The 24,481-nt window shown below is 38.3% G+C and overlaps 1 protein-coding gene across 3 annotated transcripts in view; it reads left to right on the top strand.

Moving 5' to 3' along the window:
• The window catches only part of HHIP (hedgehog interacting protein), a 116,107-nt gene that overhangs the window by 65,374 nt on the left and 26,252 nt on the right, over window positions 1-24,481 (top strand). For all 3 annotated transcript variants that reach the window (XM_019488536.2, XM_019488535.2, XM_019488533.2), the window contains exons 5-11: window positions 8,033-8,184; window positions 8,590-8,763; window positions 11,484-11,627; window positions 14,058-14,179; window positions 16,907-17,030; window positions 17,680-17,810; window positions 18,479-18,560. In XM_019488536.2, the coding sequence (XP_019344081.1) occupies window positions 8,033-8,184; window positions 8,590-8,763; window positions 11,484-11,627; window positions 14,058-14,179; window positions 16,907-17,030; window positions 17,680-17,810; window positions 18,479-18,560 (929 nt within the window). The remainder of the gene's footprint in view (window positions 1-8,032; window positions 8,185-8,589; window positions 8,764-11,483; window positions 11,628-14,057; window positions 14,180-16,906; window positions 17,031-17,679; window positions 17,811-18,478; window positions 18,561-24,481) is intronic.

The raw sequence follows: 24,481 nt of genomic DNA, 5'->3' as shown, positions 1-24,481 counted from the left end.
CAGCAATGATCTGTTGACATTTCATGCTGTTTAAAATCAGTTTTTATATTGAATGATGACAAGGTTTACTGAACTCATTAACATTATTCTGCTGTTAGAAACCATGGGGTTTTTTTTAAATAAAGCACTTTAGAAAAAAATGTTACTGACAGGTAGAGATGTGTCTTGTATACATGGTTAAAAGGGCATGAGCAGCCCAAATGTGTATTCTGTGAATACTGCAGTCAAAATGGGACATTGATAGAGCCAGCTAAGTCACTATTTAACAATTGCATTATTTGGATTCCTATAGGAAAAACATCTCCAAATAATATTAACAAGTTGTTTAAAAATCTTTTAATTGATAAAATAACATTTTAAAAGGGACAATCAAGCATTTCTGTGATTGAAAAATCATGATTGGGCTGTTGCTGAAATGTCTTTGTATTTGTGAATATTAATATAATAAGCCAACTTTTTCAGACAAGGCCCACTCTCTGGTGCTTCAATGAGTAAAGTAGTTTTATTGAGATATCCACTAAAATAAACAGTGGCAAAATATGCCTTTCAGAAGGCACTGGAGATATGTTAACTTCATCAGTTGCATATCTACCCTGTCTTTTGATTGACTTCAGACTAACATGGCTAAACTACCTCTCTCTGCTCAAAGATATCTTTGCCACAAAAGAGGCCTCTTGGGGCATGTAAAAACTGAAATCAACAGGAGAAGATTGAATAGAAGTCATTCAGTCCATTCTCCCAGTCAATGAAAGATTGTAACATTCAGTAAATATTCTTGGTGCTTATTGCAGTCTAGTTTCAAAACTCTCAATTGATAGTTTTACCACATGACTAAGGAGGTTAATAAAGGACTTCAATCCCTGGCTGCAGAAAGGCCGCCAGAAGAAGACAGTTTGTGGTAAAGAGGAGGTGAGGTATAGAGGAGCAGAGTTGCCAAAAAGTAGCCAGGTTCACTGGAAGGAGCGTGCTTATTCACTGCGTTCCTTCAGTGGCTTGCAACGGTGAAGCACTACCAATTAGTTGTCACTGCCTTGAACCGCCCAATTACTGGCTGGCTTTGGGCAGTTTTAAAACTTTTAAATGCTTCCAACCAAGAAGTGGGAACTTTGTTGAAGCAAGACTCATCTCCTACTGTGACGGTGTGAGAGAAGCAAGCTATAGATCTGTGTTAGATCATCCTTTGGATTTGTAAATGTCATATACTTTTTTTGGATGATTGGAAGAATTGCATTACCAGGGGGTTGGGATTGCATTTGAATTAAATTAAAAACTTACCCAGCAGAACAGCAAACTCTGGAGTAGAAAATAAAAAAAAAATAAAAAATAGATGACTAGAACCAGAATTTAATGGCTGGTACCCTTCACTGAACATCAAGACAAAGGCAAAAAAAAGTATAGTTTATAAAACACTCAAGGTCATATGAAAATCTTTGTTTTTGCTGTAATTCATGTCAGAAGTAAAGGGGAGACCAGTGGGATAAGTTTAGCTTCACAGTGCTGTCTGTGGAGCTGGGTACACTTATTTTCATTTTGGCTCCCTCTTTAACTTCTTCCAATACAGACAAAACTGTGGTATATAAAATACATGGTATGTTCATGCTAAATAAAGTATATGCTCTCCACTCCTCCACAATTTCTAAAAAGCCTTACTTAAACTCCTTGTGAAAATGTTCACAGAGAGCATCTTGTGATTGATTGCATTTTTATAATGTAAAATATTAGGCTAAGGAGTCATCTGAAGTTTATAACTGATATGCAAAATTAGGCCCTATAATGATTATTCTTATGGGGCAGCCACTCTATAAAATTAAATGTTCAAATATTAAGGCCAAGGTACTCATTAAATTTGTGTTAATTTTGGTGATGCTGCCTGTCAGATGGTGGCCAGTTCACAACTCCATATTCATTTGTAAGTATGATGACAGAAGAAAAGATACCTACTTAAGAAGCGGAGTGGGAGTTCTGCTTACTAGACTTGTGGGTGGAAGAGAAAAGAACTTGCTACAACAAAATACAAATATAAAGACAGAAAAATATCACAGAGGGTCCCAAAACAGTCAACAAATTACTAAATTATAGAAAGGTGAATAACTTCAGTCACCACTGAACATGGCCAGATCTTTAGTGGAACCCAATAGTTGTTTAAATGCACATAGAAGCAATACTTGTTTTTAGCCAGAAGTGAAAAAGCCCCATCCAAATTAATTAATCTATGTGAGAGGCAAGGATTGCTTAGGGTGATATCTTTTATCGGATCAACTATTTAGCTGGGCTGGAGTTTGACAATAGGGCTGTGTGAAGCTCAGGGTGCTAATTCAATTCAGAGGAGATTTGGCCCAATTTGGCAGCAGAATCTCTGACCTTTTTATTGGTCTCAGAATCAAATTGGGAGACCAATAAAAAAGTCCAAATCTATTAAAAACTCTCCAAATCAATCTGGAAAAGATTCAGAGAGCTTCAGAGATTCGGGCAGTCCCAACTTGCCACCACAGGGAGCTGGACCCGGACTCTGTGCCGGTAAGTAGGGGGTTGGGGGGCTGGAGGACGGGGGAGGGGACCATGGGGGGACCCCTGCCAGGCCCCATCCCCTGCCCACTCTCCCAGCCATGTTAATGGCTGCAGTATCCCAGCTCTTTAAAAAAAAAGCCCCGTACTCACTGGCTGCTGCCACGTGGGGAGGCGATCCCCACTGCCCCACACTGTGTGGGGGGCTCTGCCACGAACCCCCATCCTGTGCCCACTCTCCCAGACCCCCCCCACCCCCATGGCTGTCCCGCCTGGCCCCAGCTCCTGGTTCTTTAAAAAAAAAGCAAAAAAGCCCCTCCCTCCCTCCCCACCTGGGAGCAGCCGGTGAGTGCAGGGCATTTTTTTAAAGAGCTGGGACACTGGGGCTGGGTGGGGCAGCCATTGATGGGGCTGAAAGAGCAGGCAGGGGATGGGGCCTGTTTGATTCAGAGATTCGGCGGCAGCTGAATCTCTAAATCAGATTCAGCTGAATGGATTCAGGACAGTGATCTGAATCACCAAATTGAATCACTGTCCCCCAAATCAGCCAAATCTAAATCCAAAGCAAATACTAGCCACTTTGCACAGGCCTATTAGACAAGCTTTTGAAAAAAAGATAATCTGTATCAGGTTTGACTGCTCTGATATCACCCTAAGAAATCCTTTCCTCTCACATAATTTCTAGATCGCTATGGCTTCAATATTGTTCTTACACTACCTTAATCTACGCTTTTATATTGCTGTCACTTCAATAGTTTTCGGCTACACATGGGACTTTTGTAATTACCTACATGGAACTTTAGCAGAAACTGAAGATGCCACTTCATCTATTATAAAAGGTTAATTTAGGCCTTTAATGACTGAGTCAAATCCTGCCTTCATATATATGCATAAATAATTCCTACTGACTTCAATAGGATATATATCTGTGCATCCTAGGTACAAAGATGGCATTGTACAGAATGTTTTAAAATATTAAATGTAACTTAGGCCTCTGGAAAAAAAAGCTGCAGAAAGCACCAAACCCTAAAGACAGAGACATTCTTAACTAAAGCAAAAAAACAGTTTATTTGGTAAACCAGTAAACCATATTGAATATTTAGCAAACCAAATCCTCAGACATGTAACAAATACATTATAATCAAGGAACCAGCCAGGATATCTTTTGGTGCCTGCTAAATATCAAGGGTTTGTAGTTATGCCTCTTTCTGTCTGAATCATGAAGCATGAGTTCCAGTGCCCAAAGAAGCCAACACCCACCCAGATACCAACCATCTGAGGCTGATCACCTTACTAAGAGACAACCTTTTAGATTTACAACCATGTTATGCTGGGGAGAGACTCAGTGCATTCTCTCTCCCCCACCACTAGATTGATCATAATTTGAATATTTAAAGGAAGTGTAGAGAAACAGGCACTTTTTAACAAACAGTTCTGGCCACATAGATAACACAAACTTCTCTTCCTCTAAAGTGCTTTTCTGCAACTGAAACTTCTGTAAATCTATAGGAACCACTTTATGTTGTTGTCTTACAGCTGCCATATGGAGACCAAGAGGAGTCTCCTTTAGAGACTGAAAAAGTTCAAAATAAAAAAGTCAGTTAATTAGGATTTACACTGCTCTGAAAATGTGTGCATTTATTGGGCGCTGGCTGTTTTTACTAACCTCTCCACCCCCCACCACAAAAAATAACAGTGGCTTGGCAAATGGAATTTACAATGATGACATAGGCAGAAACAGACCCAAGTTTGTGGAGATGTTTGCAGTGCAATAGGAGAAAGGAAATAGTTTGGAGATGGGGTCTAGTATACATACTATAAACAGCCGTTATATTGTGTAATTATTTTTCCCCAAGGTAAATGTCCTAACTCACAAATGCTTCCTACCAAAGGCTTAAGACCTCTTGTATTCAGGTGTAGAGATTATTAGAGAAAATGGTATTTTGGCCCCTCAAAAAATCCCTAGGCATAGTTGGGCCCTTTAACATGCAAACTATATTAATAGTCAATGGATAAAATGTATTAACAGTAGTGGGAGCAGGGGCCAGAACCAGGCGTTCCTACCTCCCAGGAAAGTGCCCTCCTCAATGAACTAGTCAGGTTCCATCTTGCACTTGTTTCCATCCAGGATGGATAGAACAGGATGGATGGAAAATGTCCTCACTCCTTCCTACAACAACGCCTCACCATTAGGACACTCTCCTGCAAAATGGAAAATGTGGTTTCAGCCCCTCTACAGCTGGCCTACCTATACCCCATGTTCACCATTTCATGGGCAAATCCCTCACCCAGTAAACTACTAGGCAAATGGGTCTTCCTCCTTCCTGAGTTAAATATGGACATTTAGATGCATCCCAGTGCCTAACACTTTCTATTGGCTTCCAGAAAGGAACTCAGCTTGTGTGCTTTGGAGATATATCAGCAGATGTATCATAAAGTAAAATTAAAATATTAGAAAAATCCACAAAACATATTAGAAGTAAAAAATAAAATGCATACAAGAAGCCTTAACACCGACCTGTAGTGGCTTCATGCACTAACCAGGCAATTATGTATTTGACTTTAAAATAAAGGAAGTCCAGTAGTGAAAAAATAAAACTGAGGATTTTTTCCCCCCCAGAAAACAGCATTAAAACCTTGAAAAATGAACAAGACCGATGACTCAAAATTGGCAATTTTCACGTGGCTACTATGTAAGAATCTTATTTGGTATCTGTATAACCTAGTCCATAATGTAAGGTACAGAAAAATGTATCTGCAATGGTACAATAGTACAAGAAGTATGAGATTTGCAACAGCTATCAAATTGGAAACAGTAGCGTTGTCAAATCATGTTTCATAGTGTATCAGTGACTTAGCTGAAAATACAATTACATTCCAAAGTCCAGAAAAAGCAAATATTTAATCATTCTACTTGATGAGTTATCAAGGGACTTTGTTTCTGCACAGATTTTAGCATTTGTGAGAGATGTTTCTGAAGAGTCTATTAGAGGCCACTTACTGTTTTTGAACTAGTAGGACAGGACACAGAAGAAGAGGCTGCTCTTCACACATTTCTGGAAGCCAAAGACATTTTCTGTATTCAGTGAGGGAGCTACAAAGATAATGCCACAGCAATGACAAATAAGGACAGCAATCTTGGGATTCTACTTTCAAAAGCATGCCACCAAGTACCTTATAACACAAATATTTCATATAACACCCAGTTCTTGCTATATTGAAAGTACCTGGAAATTTGTACTAGGTCCGCCACAAAGCTGTTGAAGTAGTAACTTTCACTGTAAGCTCTCCATTACATTTTCCTGTTTCCTCTGCTTTGGGATAATCTTTCATTAGCGGTCTTCTTTTACCCCAAAGTAAGAGAGCTCTTGTAAAGTACTAAGTAGAATCTATAGAGGCAGAATGATCAGCGTTCTTCCCTTGCTGATGCCTTCAACAATTGATCATGAATGGCATGTTTATTTTGGCTCATGTATATCCTTGAGCCAGGAAGTGCTCATCTGTGCTTCTGCAACATGGGGTGCCTAGCACCAAGGTGGGGACCTAAACACACTGTTCACAACCCAGCACCCAAGACTCTAAGCACACTCCAAGCCAGAAATATGTCAGTGGGCCTGCCCCAGGCTTATCCCTCTGTACCTACCCAAGAGACTTTACCAGTAAACTTCCTCATCTGGAAGATTTGCCTGGGAAGACTTTGAGTGGAATTTGCTTGGGCCTCCCTACAGAAGCTGAACTCTTCTCTTTGAAAGATGAACAGGAGTGGCCGTGTCTTTGACTAATAAGTAGGATCATTCATCAGAATATTTGGAGATACCTCTTCCTGCTTGCAAAGAAACTCAGATTTGTTTTGTGTCACTTAGTTTTACCATAGTAACTTGGTCACGATTGGAACTCATAAATCAATATCTAAAGTAAAAACAGATCTAGCTGCAGGATTATTTCCTGAAGAATCACAAGGGAGAACGAGGTGGAATACCAGCCCTTGTATCAATGGTGTGCCTGATTCAATAGCACTGACTAGGCAAAACAAAATGATATACTTCTTTTCCGACAACCTCTTAAAACTGACTTTATCTGGTGAAGAACTATGAAAATGTTGGTATAAAAAGAGGAGGATTCAGCTTTAGTTGCACAGACTATGAAATCTCTTGTCCTATTTTCATCCTCAATTCTGAGTCAATTTTCTCTTCCATGACTGAGATAAAAAACAATGTATGGTCATCATCTCAAGTGAAAATTAATTAAAGCTATGCATTTTACCAAATTAGGCTTTGCATAGAACAACTTTCAACAGAAAAAGTCTCAGCCATCATGCTGAATGTCAAATGCATTTAAAACATTTTTGCTGTCCTTTACAAATCACAATTTCATAATTACTTGTAACTTTCATGGTTACAGTTACAGAACTGGACCTCCTTATGGCTGGGAGTAGAGATACTGCAGACAAGCAGGGCACAGTCACAGAACTTTTCTTAGTCTGCCAAAGGATTATCAGCTTTGACAGTGTGGGACATCCTAGAGTAGGCCAGCAAACAGCCTCCAGGTAGTAAAAAAGTCCCACACATTAATTGAATTTGAATGACAATAAAAATATTCTGTTTATGCCTCAACTTCTCTTCATTATATGTTTGTGTATTACTTAAAAGGCTAAAACAATCTATGGTATAGTCTCCTTTCAGACAGCAAAATGTAATTTAGACCCTGGTAATACTCCGTATATTTTTAGAAGCCAAAAGAGTAAATTTCCTTCTATTTAAGTACACTGGTATTTGCATTGTCACAGTACATTACATGGACTTGATGCTTAACATATAACTGCACTAATCTTTGTGGCAATCATAATAACAAAAGAAAGTTGTTTGGAGATTTTCTATTTTTATTTTTTTTTAAAACAACGAAAACCTTTCCATTGAAGAGCCACATGTAAAACTATGGTTTTTCTGCAGAGAGACCCAACGCTGCTTATTACCTACAGTATGCTAGCTATGATGAACAGACCACCATAGTTGTGACAACTGATGTAGCTGCCTCCAGGGTAAAACAAAGGTTTACATATTACACAAGCAATTTAACTGTTTTCTAAACATATTGCCAAGACAGTGGGAGTTGGCAGCATACACTGTGTTTTAGGTTTTGGATACTTGGATTAGAAGTGACTGTTGATTGTAGACCTTTTTATTTGTTTTCTGCGAACTACATGCAACCTAGTAACCTAGCAAAGAATTCTTCACAGCACTTAAACTTGTCTTCATGGCTTCCTAAATATTACATACAAAAGTCACTCCACAAAAGTGGCATATGAGTCTGTGCATACATAAGAAAATTGTCTTGTTCCAACTCTTAAAGTGTCCCCCAAAGTGAAATGTTTTATAATCCTTTTTTGTGCAGTAGTCAGGGAAGAGAAAAAAACATTTGGACAAAGATTATCCACACGAAAGAAAGAGACTTTTGGTGGGTTTCAACTGAAACACAATAAAGAACATAATTAACTTCACAATTCTTTTTGTTTTTCATTTGACTGCAGGGAGGAGATGAAAGAGGGCTGTTAAGCCTTGCATTCCATCCCAATTACAAGAAAAATGGAAAGTTGTATGTGTCTTATACCACCAACCAAGAGCGGTGGGCCATTGGACCTCATGACCACATCCTTAGGGTTGTAGAGTACACAGTATCCAGGTATCGGTAAAAGTCTAAACATCCCAAACTCAGTTTTATCATCTCTCTTTATTTGGGATTTCTTACTTTTTTAAATGAAATGTCAACTGGTATATCAACTGGCATATTTAGGAACTTTCTGAAATTCCACTGGGTTTATTTCAAGCAATAGTTTTAAAACAGCAGTGAGTCTATTGCCTTATTCTCTTATTTTATATGCTGCCATTGTCATTTGTATTTGAGTGATTTCCAAGTTACTGTGTATATATATCCTGTGCAGTATCATTTGCATGACTTCTGGAAAACATAAATTTCTGGGTTACAATGGCTGTTCCTTACAGTGTTATTCATTAATTTAAGTTTATTATCTGTGGGAAATAATAGTAGCAGAAATACAAGAATTATTTTTATATCTTTATACTGCAGGAAAAATCCACACCAAGTTGATATGAGAACAGCAAGAATGTTTCTAGAAGTAGCAGAGCTACATCGAAAACATCTAGGAGGACAGCTTCTATTTGGTCCAGATGGATTCTTATACATTTTCCTGGGTGATGGCATGATCACTCTGGATGATATGGAGGAGATGGATGGTTTAAGGTACAAAAATTACCAATAGATTAAAAATGCCCAATCTTTTTTAAAATTGTTTTCTGCCTTTAGATAATCATGAAGATAGGTCACTGGAGTCAACCAACATTGTAGTCACTCACCAGTAAACTCATAAGGGCAAACTCGACTCACCTTATTTTATTTAGTTCTGTTGACTTCAGTGCCTGAGTTAGACAAGTAAGATTTTATTTATACTTACCACAAAATTGGATTTTTTGGCAATTTTGCTCAGCTTGGATTCTGTGTAGCTGTATTTGCACTGCTCTTCCCTTATGAGCATACTCAGAAGTCAGAAGACCACACTATGGTTGTATAGGCTCTCTAATGAAATTGAATCACCTGGGCATACAGGTAATGGCAGGGAAGTCCCAGAATGATATAGTTTTCCTGTGGTCACAGGAAAACCAAAACCAGCAGGTGTTTGACAGACCAAAGACCACTACAAGGCAGAATGTTTTTAACACTATGCATTTCTATTAGAAATTTCTGGGTCTTGTGAACCATGTTTACATACCTAACCATGTTAACATTGTGTGGCACCCTCTGGCATCCCTGGAAGAATCTCAAGGCACTCCATGGGCCACTACACCCTGGCTGAAAATCACTGCTTTAGGCCCTGCAAACCCACAGAAGTTTGAACCTGCATCTCTGGCTCCTTAGCAAAATGGTCTAACAACCAGGGTTAGGCATTGCCTAAGCACTTTCCAGTCCTTCTGAACCAGGCCTACTGGGGAGCAGAGATGGTCAGATATGTGGGGCCAGGAAGGAACAAAAAGCAAGTTGTTAGAACACAGGGTGACTTACTGAGAACGATGATACTCTGGAAGGGAGCGAGCCCTTGTTTCAGGCTCCTGCTCTGGCTCCTGCCCTTAGTGGAGGCTGAACCACTGCTGCTTGCCCAGTTCAATATTAAATGCAAGATGCAGAAAACCTATTAGGAACCAGGGTCAAAACCCAGAGGACCCTCCCTACCAGGATATCATCCATGTCCTGAACCAGATGGGCTTTGGGTTCTTATCTTTCTCTTGGCTTCACATATCTCCTGCTCTTGGCTGCCCTGTGCTTAAGAGTATTTTGCTGGAAGGCTGGAGGTATACGCAACTCTCTTTTGGGAGGGGGGGTGAGCGGGGGGCTGGAGCTAGAACCTGGTTTCCAGCAGTCTGGGCAAATTCCTTAGTCATGAGGTTCTTGAGCTAAAAGGTGGGAGGGCTGCTGTCTTCTTCTTTGTTACTTCTGGTGGGTACACACACACCTGAGTGAGCCTATTCTGCTATGAGTGAAAACAGAATCCAAACTGTGTCTAACTGCGAACTGCAGTTATGAGGTTACAAAAAATCCCAGTTAGGGCTAAATCGTATTACACTGAACTGTATTTTCAGTATATTCTTGTACTTGAAATAAGTCTCTTCCCACACATGTATTACCAAAGCATTTAATTAAAGTTGTCACCAGCAGTTGTGATTAGATTTAAATGCAGAAAGGACTCATTCCACTAAACAATTTTTCTCCAGTATGACCAAGATGAAGAAAATAGACACACAAATGTGTTATGAACTTTTTTTCTCCAACAGCCATATACCATTGTAAATTATAGACCTGAACCACATGGGAACCTATCCAAATAGCTAAAGAAACAATATAATTTCTACTTTTGGCTTTATATCTTTGCCACTTGTTTGAGCCTTTGTTGCATTGTTCTAAGCTCCACTTGGTACAAATTTGTTGTCATTTTGAATAAATGTTGTATTGAATCTAGACAAAGGCAATACATTCAGAGGCTTCTGCAGCTCAGTGGGACAGTAAGTGTCTTAGTGCTTCTACAGCAAGCACGTTATCAGTGGCAGAGCTGAAGAACAATTCAGAAGCTTTATTTTAAATGCCTATAAAAATAATGGAGACAAACAGTACAGAAAGGAGTGAATATAAACACTAAGTGCAAATGAGTTTTCATTCTTTTACATAAAACTGAGTAACTTCATTCCTATTTTCTTCATACTGCTCCACTCTCACAATTCCTCCTGCCATAACATATGCTATGAGAACATATTTTTTTCCTCCTCCAATTTTATGCAACAAAATAATGCTGGTTCACTGCTGACCAACCTTAACATTTTCTTTTAAAAGTCCAGTAAATGGGCAAAAGGGATTTTTTACATAATGCGTAATTAATCTTTGGAACTGGCTGCAAAGTAATTATCACACAATTACTGGTTAATCATGCAAAAAATGTAGACCACCCACACCTGCAAAGTAATTATCACACAATAAAAATAACTATCCAGCTATAAAAAGAGCCAACCAGGTATAAAGTTAGTGCTTGAAAATGTGTAGCAACTCTATAGCTGATTTCTATCCAGCTTTAATTTGAATGTGTAGCAGGAGCAAAAAACCAGGATAACACGTAACAACGGTCTAATTAATACTCTTATATTTCAGGGTATAACTTTTTTAGAGTTACAAATTTGCAATATTAGCAGATTGTTTCATAAAGGTTTGTTAAAAGAATTCCAGGAAGTTCATATAAAGGACAACGGACCATTGGTCAGTTCCAGTGTGACAACTCTCATGACTCATATTGCTCAAAAATCTACGTGCGGTTCATTAAAGTATGTGATTCTATTTGTTAGTTCATTGTAATACTGCATAAATAAACTGTATTGGCTGAAATACTTTTTAAAATCAATTGTGTTATCCTCCAACTTTCTCAGTGATTTTACAGGTTCCGTATTACGTCTGGATGTCAATACTGATTTATGCAATGTGCCTTATTCCATACCACAAAGCAATCCACACTTTAACAGCACCAATCAACCTCCTGAAATTTTTGCACATGGACTCCACAATCCAGGCAGGTAAGTAAATTACATTTATTCATCATTGTTCTACATATCGATGCTTACTATACTTGGTTTGTCCCAGGATAAATTCTGCTTTCAGCTGTTTTATACTTATTTCTGTTGAAGTCAGAACTCACACAAAGAAGGCAGAAGAAATCAGCCCAGAGTGTTAGGGCTGGGCAGCAAATGATGACTTAAAGATCCTAAAAAGCATCTCTGTGAGTTTGGGCTTGTGTACCATAGCCATCCTCATCAGTTCAGATAGAGGCATTAGTTTTATAACTAGTGGGCAGTGAAATGTATTGTTTCTTCATAACCAAGTAATCCATTTCCTTATGAGTCCTGGGATAAAGGAGGTCGTCATCTGTGACCTTAGGTAACTAGTTCAAATGAAGGCCAGGATAATTTTAAGTTTTTGCAAACTATGTTGAAAACAGCATACATAAAATAGCAGTCTCTGTGCCTAGCAAATACATGAGCAAATAAGAAAAAAATCCAGCAAATTTGAGACTAATTCACATCCTAAGGACTGAAAGTTTATAGAAGCTGAAGTAGTTTCTTGTGCACTTAAAAATGAGTTGTTTGGTGATAAAATTTGAGGCACTTTTCTAGGGCATTTTAAGGTACTTGGTACTGCTGCTGTCATGATAAATCAGTATGAAAGATAGAAAATGTATTTGGGCCAAAGTGAGAGAGAGACCGTGCACGAGAGTGTAAGTGAGCACATTACTATCTATCTGTGTTTTTAAGATACTGGAATTTTAGTGGAGCATTTTACCTTGATTTGAAAAAATGTTTATAATATCTGTGAAGATAATTCGCTGATGGCAGCATGGTCTAGTAGGCTAAACATGGAGATGAAATGCAGGAAGTGCCATATTCTGCATCCAGACAAATGGCCTGGGAAAAGTAATGAGAGTCACTGACCCAATATTTCCTCTAAATTTAAAACATGACATAAATTTAAGAATGATGCCAGTGAGACTTTCTCAAACTTTCCCTTTTTTAAGATTAACAAAGCTCTCCTTGGACCTAGAAACCTGTCTGTGGTACAAAACTACAAACAATGAGAGGTCATACTAGACTGAGATTCATAGGTAGCCAGTACTGGTCTTCATATTCAGATAGAATATGTTCTTTGGGGAGGAATGAGAGAGATTACTTAAATTACTATTTGTGGTCTTGTTCATTCTTTGAAGAAATAAGAGGAAAACAGATCTCTCCATTAACAGGAAATTTTAAATGCTGGGCTAATGAAAAAATATCTGGCTTTTCTCTAAACAACTCAGAGCCTGTCCTATACTCCTAAGGTGTATTTGCTTTACTTGCACAAAAAATAAAAGCCCAAATCAAGTAGAATTCTTCTGCTTTGTTCTTTTGTCCACTGCTTCATTTTACCTTTTTATATCACCATATACTATGTTCTTTTTAAATTTTGTGTAAACTGGTAGAATGGATTATATTATTGAATGCTTTCAGCAAAAAATATACATTATACAAATATTATTTTACTATCTATAGTATTTAATGTTCATTTTTGGTACTGTTGTAGCAAAAGCTGTAAATATACTGCTACTACTTCTTCTTCTATACCCAACTTCTTCTGTGGCCTTAGGCAAATTGATTAGTTACGCTTTCAATTTCAAACTTACACAGGGGGGAAAAGACACAAAATTAAGGCACAAAAAGGCACTAAATCTTGTTCCAAAGTGACAAAAACGTATCTTAAAATAACAGAACCTTTTAAGTTTATGAAAGAAAATAGAACTTTGACAATTAAACTTAAAATGAAGAATTGGCAAATAATAGTTGAGACTAAGGTTAAAAAACAAACTTTTCTCCACAGAGAAAGACAGACAAGTTGAAAACAAACTAAACCATCTGGTGCAATCTGAACAAAATAAAGAGCAAAGCACAGTTCAATGAATTGGGTGGGTGGTACTGTAACTGTAACATTTCAGCCCATGCTTTGAAAAATAAGAAACTCAAGTTGTTTTTAAAAAAGGGGTTGGTTCTTTGCTCCCTTTCTAAAAGTCAAACCCTTCTTTGCAATAAGAATCAAGTATGCAGGTTGGCAGAATTACAGCTGGTTAACGTACCAATAATGTCATTTTTTTGTTAAGCAGAATTAATTTATTTTCAATTATCAACAAGTAATATAAAACATAGTCTGCATGTGCTACAAAAAATATAGAAGATCTTGGAGGAGGGTCACCAAAATCTCTTATGTATAAAACTATTCTCTCTGTGATCTGGGCAAGTGTGTAGAAGGCTCCTCTGAAAAAAACTATATGAACCATAAAGAGACAACAGCCCTCCAAAAAAAGGCCACACATTGGTCTTAGGCCATCAGGCCAAGAAGCAATTATTAGTAAAGAACTGGGGCTACCTTTTCACTTGTCAGTTCATATGACATATTTTTTCCAACCTGATTTTGTTTCTCAGGTGTGCTGTGGATCGCCACCCAATAGATGTAAATATCAATTTAACAATACTTTGCTCTGACTCAAATGTAAAGAACAGATCTTCTGCAAGAATCTTACAGATAATAAAGGGTAAAGATTATGGTAAGTTCTATCCAGTGTAAAAGTATTATGAAAAAGACCCTTTCAAGGGGGGTTGGAATGATAAATGCATACTAACACCACAGTGCATAGGAAAGTAGAAAAAATGCAGATAAAAAGAAATATTGTAAATATAATAGGGAACCTAAGAAAGATCAGAAAGTACAATTATACTGATGTCTATATCTTAGTACAAAGAATCATGTAAATAAGATTAATGAAATGCACCAATTTCTAGTCTTCTAGAGATCTGTTAGCTGTTTGTTGCCAGATGTGACTGCTCATAAAGAAAATTTTCTGGATGATCAGGAAGTGATGAAAATGTATGCTTACTCATTCACAAGTAACCTTTTAAGATACAGAATTTAAGCCTCGGGCAGGGTGCCTCCTTTAATGGAATTAAATTAGAAGAGCAAAAACAGAGCACAACCAAATAGGGGAATTATTGAACTCTGTTTAAATTTCACTAAAAACCCTCAACATTGAAAAAGTGCAACATAATAAGACGTCATAGATTATAACAGTAGACATATTATACCAGGAGACGTGTATTCTAGCAGTTGTGCATTACCTTCAGACTTGGAATTATTGTTCCTAAATATTTTAAAAATACATGTAATGTTTAATTTAATGCTTACATTTAACAGCTTTTAAATTCACTGGGGCAGTGTGGTAAAGTGTAAAGCAGTGTAGCATGTAACAGCATCATTTCATGGAGCACAACCTATTTAGGTTTTTCAACTGACAGGCTTGCTCACTCCTCCCCCACCTGTATGGTACTGTACATTGAAAGTAGAGCAGCTGTGTTGCCTCATGTAGTAGTCCACAAGGCGGGATGCAGTTGTTTCAGCTTTATTTATTTCACATAGTTTGTGCATGCATTTTATAAAAGCCAAACCAAAGAATAATGTGGTCTGAAGCGGATTTGGTAAACCACTGCTCCAATGGAATTTTGACTGCATCTCTACTGTAGATCAAACTAAGCAATATTGTGGTGTGGCATTGTGTCCATCCAGAACAGCTTGCCAATATTAACAACTATTCTGTGGTTAACTGCTTAAAGAAAAAGGAGCCCATCATTTCTTCTCATGCCTTGTATAATTTCATCCCTTACCTTGCAACCTAATCTGGAAAATTCACTTATCAAAGATTGTGAATGGCATTCCAACTGCAACAATAAAATATTCTATTAGCTGTGACTCTGATTTAAATTATGTAATCAGAAAGGAAATTGCAGCTTGCTTTTAACCTAACTAGTCCTTAAATATATGTTGATTGTATATATGGGAACATTTACCATATTCACATGGATATAAATGAGATTTTTCCCTCAGTCAGCCTGGGAAAAAATGCTCCTCATCTTAGATTTGCATACAAAGTAAAGAGGGGAGCAGGTGGCTGCTGGGCTTTGACTTAGTCCTTCAGCCCAAGTCAGGGCCACAGTCAGCCCCAAAGCAGCCTTCTATCCCACCCCTCTGCATCTTCTGCTCCACTGCCATCTTTTCTCCCCCCTTAATGCCAGGCACAGCTGGGCTGGTGTTATTCCCAGGCACAAAGCACATGGAAACTCCTTTCCTTGCCTGGCGCCTTGCAACAGCACCAAAACTACTACAAGGCCAGAAGAAGGTTGAGCTTCCACATGTTGTGCTCCAGAACAGAGCATCCCGATAGTAATAAGAGGGACAGAAGAGCAAGAGGCAGAGTCTGAGGAGCTGGGGTGGAAAGGAGCAGAGACTGGAGGGAGCCGGGGGAGAAGAGGCAGAGACTGGTGCAGTGGGGCGAGGCTGTGGGGAGTTGGAGGCAGCAGGGGGCACACAGGAAAGATGTAGGGGGAAGAAAGGAGTGAGGTACAGGGCAGGAGAGCCACCTGACCCATCTTCAGCCACAGCTTTCCCTGCTGTAGTAATGAGGGAGGTTTCAAGGCACACTCCAATACTTAGATTCTATACCCAGAAAATTTGGGAGGAAAATGTAAATTTTCCATATATAAAATCTGGTTATGGATGGGTCCTCTTATATTCAGGTTCACCTTATATTTGAGTAAGCATGGTACATAGTAACTTCCTTGAAGAGATTATTTAATATACCCAAACAGCGTGGTTCTGTAAAACAAAAATGTGCAAGTGATGTCAACCATAGTAACTACCTTGTAGCTGCTTCATCATGAAAGACTTTAGCCAGCAGTGCTGATGCACAATGCTGTACAACACAAGCTTATTCCATAAGAAGGCAATTTTAGAGGAGATTTTCAAAAGCTGTGAATAGATTTAGAAGAATGAGTTTAGCTAAAAGATGGTGGGAACTTGTGTTCCTACAGGATCTTAAGCATTTTTGAAAATGTTCCCTTTATATTATTTATAACACTGAAGTGTAACAGATCTATTCTATGAACTCAATTCTGGACACATAAAACTCCATAGCAGGACTCCCATTAATTTTACTAGGACTAGAATACAATCCCTTGGGCTGCACTGACTCGGCCTTTGGAATAAAGTTAGGTTATGACCCTCTTCTATGGGATGTCCCCTCCTCTAAGAAAAATCACTTAAAATGTTATTTGCAATTTTGTGGCTTTCTATATGCTCCATTTTTTGTCTGGTACATGATGTGTTTCACCATTAGTACAATTCAAACAGCAACAACCTGTTTTCTTCTTAGAGTAACATTTGCATAACTGTTTTGAATATAAGAATTTGCATTTGATCTAACACTATGCTAGTTCCTTTTTAGAAAGTGAACCTTCACTTTTAGAATTCAAACCATTCAGTAGTGGACCGCTGGTTGGTGGATTTGTATACCGGGGCTGCCAGTCCGAAAGACTTTATGGAAGTTATGTATTTGGAGACCGCAATGGGTAGGTATCTTAAAAATCACAGTCTAAGACAAAAGTACTTATTAGAAAGTATACTCAGTTATGCAATTCCAACATAATGCAGCAATAAGATTTATTAGTTTAGACATCCCAGAAATGTGGCAATACTATATGTAAAAAACCAGGTTTGTAAAGGTTAGGGACTTGCCTTTCTGGATCATAGCATTCAAAGAAATAGCAGCAGGCAACATGCCAAGTCTCAGGAAGAGCTTGAAATGGAAATACAGATGCCAAGATATTTCCAAAATTGGGGTCCACTTGATTAACAATGCAGTTTTGAAAGCGTCCCAGATCTTAGGGAGACATATAACTGGTGGAGAAAAATTGATGCCTTCCAAATGAATAGTTGTAGCTCTCACACACCATACCTTAGTACCCCAAGGCAGATGAAATATTTGTAAGCATATTTTGAGTCTGTATGTCTGAAATTTGGGTTCATCCCTAACATCATTTTAGTACTTTTCAAATGGTGCAAGGGTGGCAAAGGGGAATGTTTTGCTATATTTTTATACTATAGCCAGGTGGGAAATTATACTGTGATTTAGCTTATAGATGTACTCAGGGAAAAATATTCTGGACAATTTACACTTTCATTTCAAATAACACTTCACTTTGTGTATTTTTATTACAGCAATTTTTTAACACTACAGCAGAGTCCTGTGACCAAACAGTGGCAAGAGAAGCCTCTTTGTCTTGGGAACAGTGGTTCGTGTAGAGGCTTCTTCACAGGCCCCATCTTGGGATTTGGAGAAGATGAATTAGGTAAAATAGATTAAATTACTTATTATATTGTAAATCTTACATAATGACATGCTTACCACACAGGAGTAGAGTAGGCATTTAATTGCTGCAAATCAACATCATGGCCATTATACTGTTGCCTAATATTCTCTGTTGTGTAGTTCTCTCTACCTGTTAAGTTTTATATAGGGATAACCAGTGAGTATGAGCATAAATTGGTAGAGGCACCATCTATAGCCCTCTCACAATGACAGTTTTTGTACAGCTTAAATAAAAAACAAAAGTATGAAAAAAGTTCCTTGGAAGCACACTGCAAAGCACATCCCACTTTACTGATTAAAATGCAGTATTTGCAGTACTGAGTGTTTTTCAATTCATGAGGTTTCTCTCATCCATCTTATACACAGAGATGAATAGTTAACTGTGTCAGGAATGTTAGGAAAAAGGCATGGTAGATTTCTACCTTATAAACTAATCAAAGCAGAAGTACATATGCTTTCTCAATCTATGGTTTAATTCACCAGATGCTCTGAAAATGGAAAGCTGCAGCATTTCTGATTTTAGTTAGTCTGTAAGGTGAAAATCTACCCTGCCTTCTGCCTGACTTCAGACTAATATGGCTAAGTACCTCTCTCTACTCAGAAATGTTAGGAAACCACATGTATTTACTGTATTTGTTTCTTTAATAGGTGAAGTGTACATTTTATCAAGCAGTAAAAGCATGACACAGTCTCAGAATGGGAAACTCTACAAGATTGTTGACCCAAAAAGGTAATCATTGCTCTCATTTTACTCTCAATGGTAATCTACATCTTCCTTGAATTCTAGCATTTATCCTCTGTCAGGCTAGACTCATATACATTTATGGTAGATCCAGACTCCTGTACTTATTGTACAACTATTTGCACTACTATCAGTGGAAACTATTCTGGGATTCTGAATTGTTAGGCTAGGGACAGAAATTGCACATATACCCATATAAGTGACTGGAAATCGATTCAAATCTGTAACACAACAAAAGTTCAGTGCACATAAATCACTTTCAAAAGAGCCAAAACCAGTTTAAGATGAACCTGGATGGATATAGTATTAGACTTACCTGATTTAGGTTAAATTGGTTTATTGAACTTCTGTCCAGATCCTCTCAAGATTCAACGTAAATCAGTCCCCTAGCATCCCAGGATGCTTTGCACCTCCCCCTGCAAACCTCTTCCCCCCATGCTTGCAGGGCAGGTGGGATAGCCTTGGCCCAAGCTGTCTGCTACAATTCAGCAGGGAGGCATACTCTACCCTCCAGCTTCTGGTCTGAGCCACTGCAGGCATATGGCTGCATTTCTAGAATCAAAAGTGAATGTCTGTTCACCTGCTTATCAGTTCAATCTACACAGTTTAGACTAACCTGTGAAGATTAAATCAGTTCAGCCTCAGGTTTTTTGACTATCTGTACTTATCCTTAGTGCCTATTGCTGAAGCTACCCTGTCCCCCGTGGAGAAACGACCAAATTCTGCCGTAAGATCCTGCTGCCCAAAACTAACCACAGTGGGCGCATCTACACGAGATGCTAACACCACAGTAGACTAATTCTACTGCTCATTAGCACAGCAGGCAAAAACCATGCTAATGTGTAGTAGAGTTAATCCACTTTGCATTAGTGACACATAAAAGCATTCACCTGTGCTACGGAGCAGTAGCACTGATTACAGCACATTAAGTTATCTGTTATTACAGGTACGAAACTTAACAGCGTATTAATGAATGTGTAGACACCCTGTGTTATGCAAGATACTGGAGTAATTGCACGTGGACATGGTTCAACAGATCTGTATCAACAAAGCAGTACTTAAGCTACATTGTCCAGATGCTGCTTTAGAAACCAAATCTGATACTGTTAGCAAGGCAGAAGGACCTCATAGTGGATTCTGTCTATCCCCTGGTCAATTCCAGACTTACTTTCTTCATAGTTTTACTTCCTATAATTGCTTCTATAAGCCTTCATGAAATTTGATGTTACAGTGAACTACACACACACACACACACACACACACACACACACGCACGCACGCACGCACACACGCAAACACGCACGCACTTCTATTTCCCCCTACATACAGAGAAGGGCATATGGGAGTGACCCTTACTGTGTATTTAAGTTGACCATTTTGCTCCTTGTTTTCTTTGTCCCTTTAGTCAGGCAGTAGTACATATAGGTCAAGTAAGGGGTGAAACAGGGAGAAAATGAAAGTTATTCAACCAGGGTGTAATAAGTACCATACTGAATGAGATGTCAAATTTAGACTAAACCTGCTTATGCATCAATCAGTATGAAAGCAGCAAGCCCTTTATTATGGTTTCACATTCTTTGCAACGACTGCCAAAAGAACAATATGGTATCTGAAAACATTATACTCAGAGCTGCTACATCACCATAAATTAGTGTTCTAGGCCAGGTACAGGCATTACTTTTACCAGTATAGATGATCAGAAACCAGTCTATATCCATAACAGGATAAAAGTTTTGTATACATAGACTGGTTTAAAAATAGCAGAACCTGGTCTAGGATTTGCCTCCCACCGCACCAAACAGCAAACGTGTGTTCTGTTCACTACTGATCTAAACTATGCTGTTTACAGGAAACCACATAATTTAGATCGATTCCACCTCAGGTTTTTGGAATGTCTGTACCTACCCAAGTAGCGTCAATAAAGGAAAGGTGATTCATGGACACTCACCTTAACTAAAGAAGTGCCCTGCTTTCTCATGGTTCCAGCAGCTCCATCTGACCAGACCAATATCATCATCTTATACCTCTTCCCTCTATCCTGAAAAAATATGCACAGAGAACCCAGTGTGAACATGAAAGGAAAGAAGGCAACAAGTGTTGCACTGCTTACAACTATTAATGGCACTTCCACCCAACTGTCCCCTCCACAAAGTGATTAGGATAATTCATATCTGTTCACTGCCCAACAGCTACTCATCAGCATCTCTCTGTTTCCTTGCTACCATCAAGATAGTTGTGCTTTCAAATTTTCATAATTTTTCCACTGCTTATAACAGTAATATATTTTCTAAGCAAAACTGAAATTCTGAAGGATTTTACTGGAATGCCGCATGATGGTGTGAAACTAGTAATAAAAGTGTGGGATGATAGTATAAGTTACACTACAGTGCTAATTATTTGCAAATATTATGCCACCCAGATCTAGTACAGTTAATTAGAAAGAAGACGCTGCTATAATCTGTCAGCCAATGTGTGTGTGTTTTATTTATGCTTTCTGGTATTAAAACATTTTTACAGAAAAAAAAAAAGAAAGAAAATCTGTCCAGCCTTTTTGGACTGTTTAGTCTGTTGGTGTATAGGTTTAAGTGAATTTTACACCTTAAATCCATTATTAGGATCTAATTACAAGGGGCTGCCTTGTTTGACCTTGGCTTTGTGTTCTTGTTGCCTCAGCTAGTAGGGTGGTCTCCAAATGACATACCTGAAAGGCCAGACCTCCCATTGCAGTACTCCTGGTTAGCTATTTCATGTGTGGGCAGGGGGGCAAGATTTGTGTTTGGTTTCTGGGGAGAATAAACCAGAGAGCAGTTGACATTGTCTTTGCTTGTTGGCATATATTTGAAATGCAGTAGACTGTGGTAAAACATAGCTTGTTGGAAACATCTGATAGCTTTTATTTGGATAAAGTCTTTGGAGGTTTTTTTTATCTGTTATCATTGTAAGATTTTATTAAGTGAACTGGACTCGGACACTTCAGCAAGAGTGCACCGTTACATTTTAAGTACTCATTTCTCATTCATTGCTAGCATGTTGCTCATTAGTTACACACTTTAAAAAAAATCAGTGCCCCTTAGAAATGTAATATATAAAGCATTATTAGCAAAACAGCCATGTTCAGATCCATACTGATATAATACATTATTTGTTTTCCTATAATGCTCACTCTTTCTTATAACATTAGACACTTTTACAAACATACAAATTAAAGGTGTGAATAAGTGACAGTCAAACTGCAACTCCCAGGCCTAAGTGGCTCTTTAGCTGTGGCTCTTTGTAGAAAATGATTCTCAAAATTTGGGGGGGTGTCTATATATCTATATATCTATATATATATATATAGATATATAGATATTTAACCATATGCATTTCCTGCAATCATGGATAATGCAACACATACAACTACACTAATGGCATGCTCCTGTGGCTCCTGAGCCACGCAGAACTCAGTGTCCCTGTTGTACGTCCACTTCCAATGGGCTTTAGGTCTACAGAATATAAAGCAAAGATGAAACCTGACAGTGGGAAGGGAGAGGGCAACTCAGTGTGCCATGCCAGTGAAGTTGTCAAGATACTACTTGGTGACATCTTGATAACATAGTATTTGGTATCACAAAGTTGTGATGATAGATGACAGAGACCCTGACTACTTTTAACCTTGTTGTTATCTGTCAGCTGGTTTCTTGGCATCAGTGTAGAAACTGGTCATCTGGAGTTACGTGAATGTGGAGAAAGAAGTAGCTTTTCTGATCAGCTCAGGGAGAGTATTCCATAGCTAAAGAATGTTGTAGAAGAATAAAGCTTTAATTTTTAATAGAAGTTTTTGCTAAAAAATAGTAATTTAGATGCACAGAACTAACTTTTCTTACCATGGCATATCTATTGAGGTAGGTAACTAAATGTGCTTCTGGTACCAACTAATGAAGTTGCTCCTTTACCCCAAGTGGCTAAAATTCATGGTTTCAATATGGAGATCTATTATATCCCCTTTGATGATAGCCACTATATAACCAGATCTCATCTCAAATAAAAATGTGTCCCTCATGTCCCTACCCCCACCACAACCTCACAAAGAAATCTACAGTATCAGCACTAGTAAAGCCCAGCTTCAAAAACTCAGGCCATGTGTTTCCTCTAAAACCCTTCCCCACTGATTGATATCTAGCCAACAAGAGAAGAATAGGATGTGTGACGGCTTCTGGAACCACTTTCTAGAATCCTATGGCAGTCAACCCAAGTGAAATAAGAGGCTATTAATCGAAAGTTATAGCATTAGAGTTATAGTTTTACCTTCTTGAACAGGAGATATTAAATTAGTTATTCTATATAATCTTTTTTAAATTAGTGAGTCCTGAATGAGACCAAATGATTGTAGGGAGTAGACAGGCTATGTGGAAGAGATAACTAAAGTAAAACCACACTACTGGCAAAGAAAATAAAGATGGTTTTATGAAATTATTTAAACTGATAGCCAGAGGAAAGCTGACAGATGCTGAACTGCATTCAAGTTGGACTGAATCATCTGATGGAGATGTCAACAACACAACTGCAGTATGCATGAATATAAGAGGAAATATCAGCAATTATAGCTTTACTGGATGATGGGCATGGGTGAGGCTACTGAGGTACCCAAGAAGGTGCCTTTCAGATAATGATAAATGAAATTAGGCCCACAAACAAAATTAAATAAAAATGGTATTGAACAAGAATGCTTGGCAATGAAAGAGCTGATTCCAGTGGTAACTGTACTTGAGAAAGTAGATAATCATAATTACCATGAATTAAGATCAGCAGATGAGATCATAACAAATATTAGTACTTTACTAGTGACAGTTAAGAAATGAAAGTTCTCAGAATTCTATAGGCTGCTTATTATTTTATATGCATGCAACCTTAGTCATACATAACACCAGTATATGAAAAAAGGGGGGAGATGGAGGTAATAGGAAAAAACAACTACAGTTAAAATGGCAATTTTCAAGATGTTATCTGTGCCTGTGAGGTATCTTTTAAAACCAGAAGTCCAGCTCAATCCCAATGCAAAAAATTAAACTATAGAAGATAAAATGTAAATTAGTAGAGCTCCAAGGAAGATTAAAAGCAAAATAGGCCAAGCTATGAAAACAAAAAAAAAAATTCTACAGGTTTGGCCATTCATAGGAGAAATTCCAAGAGTAACCAGGTTTGTTATATGACCACGGGGTAAAAGGGAGTAATCAAAAGGAAGAATGAAAACTATAGAGAATCTTGTGCATGCAGCTTCACCAAAGCAACACTGAGGCAACTACTCCAGTTCTATCCTTTTTGTGTAATGAAAAGGAGGTATCATTAGATATTTGGGGTGGATTAATACAAGCTGATATTTTATATTAATGGTATGGTAATATATTAATATTTAGGATTGGATGTTCTTCATCAAGGTAGGCTGAAGCAAGGTATGGTCTTGTGTTATGCTGAGAATCAGGATATATTGGTTTAATTCTTTGCCCTTCCAGATTTGCTGTTCCTTAATCTCAGTAACCCAGTCCCCATCAGCAACCTGAAACTAAAGAGAATTCCCTAACTTATAGGAGTGTCATGCCATGTACTTCACAGGTATATGGTAAAAAGAATTGTTTGTTAAGGTCTAAGAGAATTCTTCGGTATTCATCACTATAAAGTAACAATAATAAATAAGGAATACAAGTGAATGAGATGCTATAAAATGAGTACCATATTTTCACGCATATAGCCCGCCCATGGGTATAAGATTCACCCATGTATAACCCGCAGAAAATTGTATTTTTGTAAATTAATCCATGTATATGCCGCACCCATGTATTCCCCATGGCGGCGTATGCATGGGGAGGCGGTGCAGCCCGGCCTGCCCTGGCCCTGGCCTTGGTCCCAGCCCCCGCGGCAGCAGCAGCACA

The sequence above is a fragment of the Alligator mississippiensis genome, chromosome 2, assembly GCF_030867095.1.
Source record: "Alligator mississippiensis isolate rAllMis1 chromosome 2, rAllMis1, whole genome shotgun sequence".
Taxonomy (NCBI): Eukaryota; Metazoa; Chordata; order Crocodylia; family Alligatoridae; genus Alligator; species Alligator mississippiensis.
Note: the sequence above shows the minus strand (reverse complement) of the source record. Positions and strands in the feature narration are given on the sequence as shown.